Raw genomic sequence first — 9,739 nt, forward strand, 5'->3', positions numbered from 1 at the left:
CCTATTTAACAATGTTAGCAATCAATTCATGGCACAGACTAAATTGAAATATGACAATGTAACAGATTATTTTATTCAGAAGCGAAGGACCACACTGCTGTCGACGGACAGAGGCAACATGAATTGCCCGCGTCCAGCCTCCAAACACCTACTACAGCTCAAAAGAAGGTGCAAAAAAAACACGCACACGTACACAAAGCAAACATAACAAATTAACTTTCAATGAACTCCTACTCCTAATTAAACCATGGACTCTTTTATCTCCCCTTCCATCCATATAGCATGTTTTTATTATTATTATTATCATTATTAATTTACTCCACTCCAAACTTCTTCTTGAGGACGCCTACGAACTCGTAGACCTTATGGGGATCAGAAACGGACTTGGCCACGCTCTCCCTCTCCATGCACCTCTTGGCCCAGGCCACCAGCTTAGGGCACTCCTCCTCAACGCTGAAGTTGGCGCAGGTCTCGTAGGTGTAGAACCAGGCCGTGAAGGGCACGAACGATATATCCACAAAGCCGAAGGTCTCTCCCCCAAAGTACTTCTTGTCTCCCAGCTCACCCTCCAAAAGCTTCAATATCCAAATCATTTCCTTCTTGGCCTCCTCCTGTGCCTCCCCCTTGAGCTTCCAAAGCTTTACCCCACAGTCATAGACCTAAAAACAGAACAAACCCAAGCTTGTCATGCTTTTATACACAGAGATTGATATCTGAAGGAGGACAGGCAAATCTTATATACTTTGTCATTGTGTCTTCTTCGCATCATTCATTGTACAGGAGAGAAGAAAAGCAAAAAAAAAATAGAAACAAGTAATAAAGGTATGGCAAGATTGTATTAGGATGTCATGCCAGCTCTCTGCACAGGGAGATAGGCTTCATGGACCCTCCAATATCAGAAGTCACGTGGATGCCATTTAGGATGGTCGCTTCCCAGCTAGTAAAAAGGGCATTAAATATCATAAAATTATCAAGAAATTTATTGAGTTTGCTCACACTTAATCAGCAAATGGTCAGACAAAGACCCTTTCAAGCTTCACCTTCACAGAGAGAGCCCTTGAGGTTTCGCAAGTCTAGGTTTCCAGTTACAATTAAGGATTCAGGCAATGCTTGAACTTTATCAAATGTCTAAAAATAAGTTGGTGAACAAAATAAAACAAGAAAAATATACCGAGTACAAGAATATTTCCATACGTATAGTCATAGGCATCGGGCCGTGCCGGGCTGGCCCGGCCCAGGCCCACCGGGCCACGGACTAAACGGGCCGTGCCTGGCCCGGCCCGTTTCGTTAGCGGGCCGTGCCGGGCACGGCCCGCTCAGCCAAAAACCCAAGCCCGGCCTGGCCCTAGGCCCGTGAATTGGCGGGCCAGGCCCGGCACGGCACGAGACGGGCCGTGCCAGGCACGGCCCGTCACGGCCCGTCTGGCAGAAAAATTCTGCCTGTTCGGGCCATGCCTGGCACGGCCTGTTTGGACCCGTTACAGGCCGTGCCTGGCACGGCCCGTCTGGCAGGGGGGAAGAAAATAGCCGTTTCCAACGACTATTTTTTGGTTTTTTCCCAAAATACCCCTCCCAACAGTCCAAAAACGGCTAATTTGAGGGGTATTTTGGGGAAAAAATTTTTGAAGTCCTATAAATACTCTTTTCCTCCCTCATTCTCACCACACCAAACCAACTATTCTCTCCTTCTCTACTACTACTATTTCTCTCTTCTAAAGTGCTCTTCTAGCAATTTAATTTTTAGTTTGCATTTAGCAAGTGTTCAAGTGCTATACAAGAGGAGGTTCCTGTTGAGAAGAGAAGGTCACTCCTGTTGAGAGCACAAGAGGAAGCTCAGAATCTCGGCTCTACCTCTGCCCTCTGACTCTCTACTCAATTCCTCCTTGTAGTTAGTTTTTATTTTTTGCATTCATCAATTTAGATATGTCATCTTTTGAGGAAAGTCATTTTGGCATTCCTCCTGTTTCTGAGGGAGAAGAAACTAATCCCCAACCCCATGTTCCTAGTTCCTCTAGAACTAGTGAACCGAGTGAAGATCAAACCTCTTCTCGTAAGAGAACTAGTGCTGTATGGAATGAATTTGTTAGAATTATGGTTTATGGAGTCTGGAAAGCAAAATATAAAAAATGTGCCAAACTTTATAGTTGTAGTAGTAGTGGGGGAACAAGCCATTTAAAAAGACATCAAGAGAGTCATAGGATGTATGATGCTCATGCTCAAAGTACCCTTAATATACAAGGGGGATCACTTGTAGGTAATTTTGCATATAATCATGAAAATCAAAAAAAAAGCACTTGTAAAATAGATAGTTAAGGATGAATTACCTTTTAGTTTATGTGAATCTTTTAATTTTGAAGAATATGTTCAATTAAACCTACAACCTGCTTACAAAAGAACTAGTAGGCGTACATTTAGAAGAGTAGCTATGACTAACTTTTTAGCAATGAGACAAACTTTAATTGAAACACTCTCTACTTTAAATGTAAAAATTTCATTAACTTCTGATATTTGGTCAGCATCTGTAGATAGTAATTGTTTTATTGCCATTACTGCTCATTATATTGATAATGATTGGCAATCAAATAAACGTATTCTTGCTTTTCGTGCTTTTGATTTTCCACATTCTGGGCAACAAATTTCAAATGCCATTTATCAAACTGTATGTTCATATAATATTAATGATAAAATTATGTCTATTACTTTTGATAATGCATCTAATAATAATTCTGCTGTTACATTATTAAAGAACTCATTGCATCCCATGTTAAATGAAAATTTATTGCATATTAGATGTGCATGTCATATCTTAAATCTTTCTGTTCAAGCTGGCATGGGCATGATTCAAGATGTGATTTCAAAAATTAGAAATGCAGTTTCTTTTATTCATGCTTCAAGATCAAGACTTCAAGAATGTAAGGAACTATGTATAAATCATGGTAAACGTTTTAAAAAATTTAAACTTGATGTAATTACTCGTTGGAACTCAACATATAGCATGATACATGATACATACCCATATAAAAACTTATTAAGTGCATATATTAATGATCGTGGATTAGGCTTTATATTAACTGAAACTGATTGGAATAAAGAAAAAATTTTGGAAGATTTTTTGCTTAGTTTTTATAATGCTACTAATGTTCTTTCTGGTATTTATTATCCAACTTCATGTAAATTTTTACAACAAGCATATATAATTAGTCAAAAATTTGCAGAACATAGATATGAGTTTTAATGCCTATTATTGAACAAATGGAATCTAAATGGAATGAGTATTAGGACAAGATATGTCCTATGCATAACTTAGCTGTTGTATTTGATCCAAGAGTTAAATTGAATGGCGTGCTAATTTTACTTGATGCATACTGTGAAAATATGATTCAAGATCCTGAATCTGCTAAAATTGAGGTAAAACAACTTCTTTATGATATTTATGCTATATATGATAAAAAAATTCGTGGATCTAGATTCTCCGTACAAAGCTCTATTTCTTCTTCTAGTAGTTCTCGTCCGTCATTTATTTTTTCATTTATTGCACAGAGAAAACACACATACTTCAAGTTCATCTTCATCTTCTTCATCTTTAAGTAGTGAACTAGAATTTTATTTACGAAATGATCTTCAGTCTGCATATGATGAAAATCAAATAGAGAGTCTAAATGTATTATCTTGGTGGAAGAGTGTTAAAAATCAATATCCTGTTATGTCTGCAATTGCACACGATATTTTAGCTGTGCCGATGTCCACAGTAGCATCGGAATCCGCTTTTAGTGCAGGTCGGCGTGTTCTTGACGAAAAAAGAAATAGGATGACTGGCGAAACGGTTAAGATGCTTCTCTGCTTCAAAGATTGGTTGGATGTTGAGGCGAGACTTCAAGATAAAGGTGGATATAATACAACATCCTCTGATGATGATGATACAAACACTACTGAATAGTGAATACTGAATCACTGATGATTAGTAAGATTTCTTAATTTTTTATAATTGTACATTTTTATTTTTTTAATTGTTAAAGTGAGTCATCTCTATTTTTTCTCCTTTCTTATTGTATTCTGGAGGTCAGACCAAGGTCCAAACCTCCCTTCATGTACCATTTTGATTTAAATTAATAAACTGGTAGGGGTCTATGCCAAACCCCCCACCATTAAGGTGGCTTTATATTAATAAATTCTTAGTTTTCAATATTTATTAATTTATTAAAAAAAATTATTTTCATTTATTTTAAAGGGGGCCGTGCCTGGCCCGGCCCAGGCCCGGTTCAGGCCCTTATGGGCCGTTCCGGGCTGGCTCGCGGGCCGTGCCGGGCCCGGGCCCAGGCCCTTATGGGTCGTGCCAGCCTAGGCCCTTATGGGTCGTGCCGGGCTCGGCCCGCAGGCCAAAAAGTGGTAACCCAGCCCGGCCCCCTTTAATGGGTCGTGCTAGGCACGGCCCGTTACTGTAGCAAGCGGGCCGTGCCTGGCCATGGGCGGCCCGGCCCAGTGCCCATCTCTACATACGTACCAGCAATCCTACGCAAAACAAACATCCTAACTTAATAAACAATGCCGTATACTATAACCAGGTTTTCCTGGAATAATCTCCACGTTACTCTGAATTAATAAGCATGCGCACTCTCTTATGTGGTAATCAATAACATATCAAATGAATATTTTTTTGAATATATTATAAAAACCCCTTTTAAAGTTTATGTTTATTATATTTACATCCCGTAAAAACTATACTTACACCAAGTAAAATCAAAAATTTATCTCCCATAAAAAATGAAAATTGCTTTCATGCAGAAAAAAAACACATATTTTTTTTATGTCCTCAAATTGTTGTTATTTTACTTAAATTTATTTTTATTATTTTTGAAAGTTTTCTAATATGACATTTGGATCCCATTTAAAATTACCGATTTGATTAATATTTTGTTAAGTTATAGATTAAATTAGATAAAAATAAATTTTAGATAAATTTTTTAAATTATTAAATGTAAATATAATTTATTTCTAATTTAAGAAAAAATTTGTAATTTTCTCTTTTTACTTTTTATTTTACCGTATCCTCATCTATAACTTTTATTTTTTTTTAAACATTTTTTTTGGGGTTCAATTAAACTTAAAAAGACGACTTAGCAAAATCAAATCTATGAAGCAACTTTTCTCTAATATCTATCCGTTGTAAGATCAATCTGAATACTTTTTCTACCGACCTTTGTGCTTTAAATTTCCAAATTTTACAAAAAAACAATTCTTTTTTCCAATTGAATTGTTCATGGGTCTATTATTAAGGACATGACTAGAAGAACATATGGCCCCACACATTAAAAAAAATCCTTTTGGAGGTATCCAGTGGTTCCCACCACCTTCATAAATCCACGAAACGAATGCGACAATACTAGGGGACCGCTACTAGAAAACTCTGGGTATCCGGTACCAGTAATCGGACCACTAACATCAACATCGCAACCAGGAAAAAGAAAAACAGAAAAAGAAAAATGAAGACCAAAAACAAAAAAAAAAATTCAAATCGAGGAAATTAAACGTATGATAATTACCTTCTTGTCGACGAAGTCGGCCCAGAAGCGAGCCTTGGCGCGTTCGTAGGGATCGGAGGGGAGGAGGGGGTTGTTGGTCCAGACCTCGTCGATGTACTGGACGATGATGAGGGATTCGCAGACGGGCTTGCCGTCGTGGATGAGCACCGGGATCTTCTTGTGGATGGGGTTCATCTTCAGCAGCAGCGGGCTCTTATCGCCAAGATTCTCCTCCCTGTACTCGTACTCCACCCCCTTCTCAGCCAGCGCGATCCGGCATCGCTGCCCGAACATACTCACCCAAAAGTCCAGCAGCACCACCCCCTTCTCCGCCGTCGCCATCGTTCTCTCCACTATACTCTTCTCCTCTCTCTCTCTCTCTCTCTCTCTCTCTCTCTCTCTCTGTCGTTTGAGATGGCTTCCTTGGTTCCTTTGGCTGGCCCGGAAGGGTTTATGTAGAGAGAGATGAGATGGGATCAGGTGACGATGAGTGAGGTAACATCTCACGTCATCTCTTTCCTATTCTTGTGGGGATGCAAAAATGGATTTGGGTTGTACCCAGCGCGACGTCGCCCGTCAGATCGCGATAGCACAGCTCTCAAAGCAATCATTGCGCGATCCAACGGTGGATTCACGCGAAGGAAGGTGAATCCTTCTTTCTCGTGGAAGTCCCTCGTAAAATCTCGAATGGGTGATTTTTTTTTTTTTTTAATTTCGTTCCTCATTGGGATGTGGTACTGCTTTCCAGAGAGTTCCGAGTGGGAACGTGTCATGCCGTGCGTCATGGGGGTGGGGAGGGTAGCACCGTTGGAAGGACGATGGAGGGTTGAGATTTGAGAAGGCATGGCGTCGGCAGTGAGGTGGGATTTCTTCTACGGCGTGATCGGGTTGTTGCAAGTCGACGAGCGAATGCCGCTCGGCCTCGAACGGTCGTTTTGGGGGGCGTCTGGGCCCTGCCGGCGTCGAAGAATCACGAACCAAGGGGCCCGTTTTGTTTCACCGCCTCTGGTTTAGACCAAAGGTCGCTTGCTTGCTCTTTTTTTTTTTTTTTTTCTTTTTTTTATTTACATCGGCGGGAGCACAGCCCAACTTTTCTCATCTTTTATTAAGTTAATTTTTTTATTATATTATTATATAAGTTGGGAACCGGTGAGAGGGGTAACGATGCTGCATTGAGCCGACAGAAACGTACCTTGTTGAAACTGCGAAAGTTCAACGAATGCAAATCCGCACGAAGCTGCGAGTAAAACATAAAAAAAGTGGCCAGGTCATGATCCCAAATGTAAATAGGAAGAGTGAGATAGTGATCGTGTATAGTAAGGCTTGATCAATCACACTGGATGACAAAAAAGATATCAACCTTGAAGGAGTCCCCTAGTAGGCATGTGGATATGGCTGGATGCACCCATCATAGTTTTTGATTTAATGCTATAGGTCTAGAATGGATTTTATGTTTTTGATCACAAATTAAAGTTAATTTTGAAGTTAAGGATGCAAAGGGTGGAACTGGATTTGAGTATAGTTAATCCTGACCCAACCCGATTTTTGTATTCAGATTACAATTTTAGATCCAAACTCAATCAGTCCATTAAAAGATTTTAGACTCAGAAAGTTATTCAAGTCAAATCGGGGTTAAGTATGACCCCGACTCAACCCTACTTTAAGGTCGGATTTGCAAATTGAGTCAAATTTCTGGCTATTCTTTTATAGTTGAAATATAATAATTAAATATAAAATGGTAAACAATTTAAAGAAAATGAAAATAAACTAATTTAAATTAATTTTCTTCAAAAGTTTTAATTTCATCAGAGTAACTAATCATTCTTAAATTTACAATCTATGATTTTTTAAAATATGTATAGCATTATAAATAATAATCCACTAAAATAACAATGAAATATGAATGTTTACATATAATTAAGTGCAAATAGATGAGAGGAGATGTAGTTGGTCATATGAAAAGAAAATTTTTTCATTCAATAAATTGAAAAAAATATTTAGAATTAAAGAGAAGAAGGTTTATATGATTAGAGATTTTAGAAACAGTCGGATCATGCTCATTTTTTGTTGATCCAAATTAGATCCAAATGATATACAAGCCGAATCATGTCAAATTTTAGTTGAAAATACAAGATCCAAACCTGACCCAAAATGTAGATCAAGTGCAATTTTTGAATTCAGCCCAACCCATGGGTTTTCAAATATGGATGGGGCGTGATCGAGTCAAGCGTCTAGTCAATCAAATCTATTTGCAGCTCTTTTTGCAGTGATCCATCATTAGACTTATTCAACATGTATCAAATTTTTAAACATCACGACATGGTACATCATAATTCTTATAGAAAGATCATCTTCAACAGAAAAGGAAGCCATGCTCTTAAGAATGTTGAGGCCTTTATGGATTCATATCAAATTAGAACTTATTAAAATTCTTTTGAATCAAGGGATCCCCACCTTTAATGAGAGGAGCAATCATTGACAGAGTCCTCATGCTTTTCAGTTCTTGGAATCTTGGTGCTTCTTATTAAGGGTGAAAATGAACCGGATAATATTAAGTTAGATCTATTTTCATATCCGAATATATTTGAATATAGATAAAAATTTGAACATCCGACTAATATACATATATCAAATTAAAATGAATATAGATATAGATAAATAACTATCCGATCTATATCCGAATATCTGATTCTCTTTGTAACATTTTTAAAATTTATATAGCATTTATGAACTTTTAAAAAAAAATATATATGGCCATATTAATATACTATTAGCTTAATTAACCATCCACTTAGTTATATTTTTGATTTTATTGCCATAAAATTTAATTATCCGACTTATATTTGTATCTATTTAAAACAAGTATTGATATAAATTTTTGTATATAACTAATATTCATATCTGTATCTATATTCGTCAAACAAAATAAATATAAAAATGAATCGAATATGGATAGAAATTTTTACACCGACTAATATATGCATTTATATTTGTATTTGCCAAAAAAAATAAATATGGATATGGATATATTGGTATTCAATTCGTATTTGGTTCAATTTCAATCCTATTTTTAATGCGAAAGATCTTTAAAGAAACAAGGATCACAGCCATCCATTCTTTTTTTCTACGTTTTGAATGCTCGTTTGATATGATGTGTTCATTAATTTAGATGTGCAACCACCCACTATAACTCCATGCTTGGCTGGCCGTAGTAATTGGCCGGTGTGCAAGCGGGCATGAAAAAACCCTTTCATGCAGGCACATCCAATACCCGTGCGGACCTCGTGGATGCCTCATAAAATCTGCCAACCCGGCGCAGAAGCTCGGCGATACAAGTCCGTATATCAGCGGAACTTTTATTTTTCTATTCAAGAATTTGGCGGGCTCCACACAAATTCAAACCCTGTGGTAAAAGTTAAACCAATCCAAACCCTGCTTGCCTCTTCCTTCATGATGATGCGGACATAGCCTATCAATGCAAGCTCAGGACCACCGAGAGAGAGAGCATCCTAAAGCTGAGAAAGCCAACTGATGGGTGGACCACATAGAATCGTTTTATCGGTTCTTCAAAAATCAATCCACTTAATTTATTCTCATTTTTACGAATTCGAACCAGAGTTTTTTCAAAAAAAAAAAAAAAACTTTCCAAAGTCTTACTAGTTTTATCTCATTGAATATGGGCAGAGACGGAGAGGACTTCCTGACCAAGTATATTTATAGGAAGGCCAACGCGGTCGTGGATTGGGTGGTTTCTTACGTGGCTAGTCATTCCTCTATAATATTTTGTTTTCAAATTTTATTTGGTATATCCGTACTTGTGTACTGTGAGGCGTCTGCTTAAGCCAAAAAAAGAAAAAAAAAGAAAAAACACTCATGCAATATATTTAGGTAGAGTAAATGCGCATATTTTGATAATAAATACAAATTCGTTATATAAATTCATGTTTTTATTATTGAAATTATATGTTTGTCGTATCTAAGATCTTGAGCGTATCCCCAGGGTAAAGGACGAAACCCTTCAAAAATAAAATAAGTTCATTATAATAGAAAAAAATGGTTTGAGTATCTCCCAGTATATTTTTTTGTTTTTTTAAGAGAGACTTAACTGCACTATAATTGTCTAGATTTAGTTTATTGGACAACTATCCAAGAATCAATTGCAAAATTTCGGGTTGCTAAGTAGTGTGACACTGTGACCATTGAGAAAAATTTTATTATCT

The 9,739-nt window shown here is 37.4% G+C and overlaps 1 protein-coding gene and 1 long non-coding RNA gene across 2 annotated transcripts; one reads left to right on the forward strand and one right to left on the reverse strand.

The window, feature by feature from the left end:
• Positions 1-43: 43 nt before the first annotated feature.
• On the reverse strand, positions 44-6,250 carry LOC103698501 (putative glutathione S-transferase parA). Its single transcript, XM_039131969.3, has 2 exons — positions 5,541-6,250; positions 44-659 (listed from the first exon to the last, which is right to left on the reverse strand). Exons 1-2 carry the CDS (start codon positions 5,859-5,861, stop codon positions 315-317), a joined length of 666 nt encoding a protein of 221 aa, XP_038987897.3. The 5' UTR covers positions 5,862-6,250; the 3' UTR covers positions 44-314.
• LOC149752811 (uncharacterized) lies at positions 6,026-7,689 on the forward strand. Its single transcript, XR_016396390.1, has 2 exons — positions 6,026-6,164; positions 6,268-7,689. It is a non-coding gene; the product is annotated as an uncharacterized LOC149752811 (long non-coding RNA).
• Positions 7,690-9,739: the final 2,050 nt, after the last annotated feature.

Source organism: Phoenix dactylifera, chromosome 9, assembly GCF_051530095.1.
Source record: "Phoenix dactylifera cultivar Ajwa chromosome 9, Ajwa_hap1_PhDact_Kaust_v1.1, whole genome shotgun sequence".
In the NCBI taxonomy this organism is placed as follows: Eukaryota; Viridiplantae; Streptophyta; class Magnoliopsida; order Arecales; family Arecaceae; genus Phoenix; species Phoenix dactylifera.

What these genes read in the sequence shown, in the direction of transcription:
- LOC103698501 (XM_039131969.3), bottom strand. Translation starts at nt 5,861, where the DNA reads ATGGCGACGGCGGAGAAGGGGGTGGTGCTGCTGGACTTTTGGGTGAGT. An exon ending in CCGACTTCGTCGACAAGAAG is followed by an intron (nt 660 to 5,540) that starts GTAATTATCATA and finishes TTCTGTTTTTAG; the next exon opens with GTCTATGACTGTGGGGTAAA.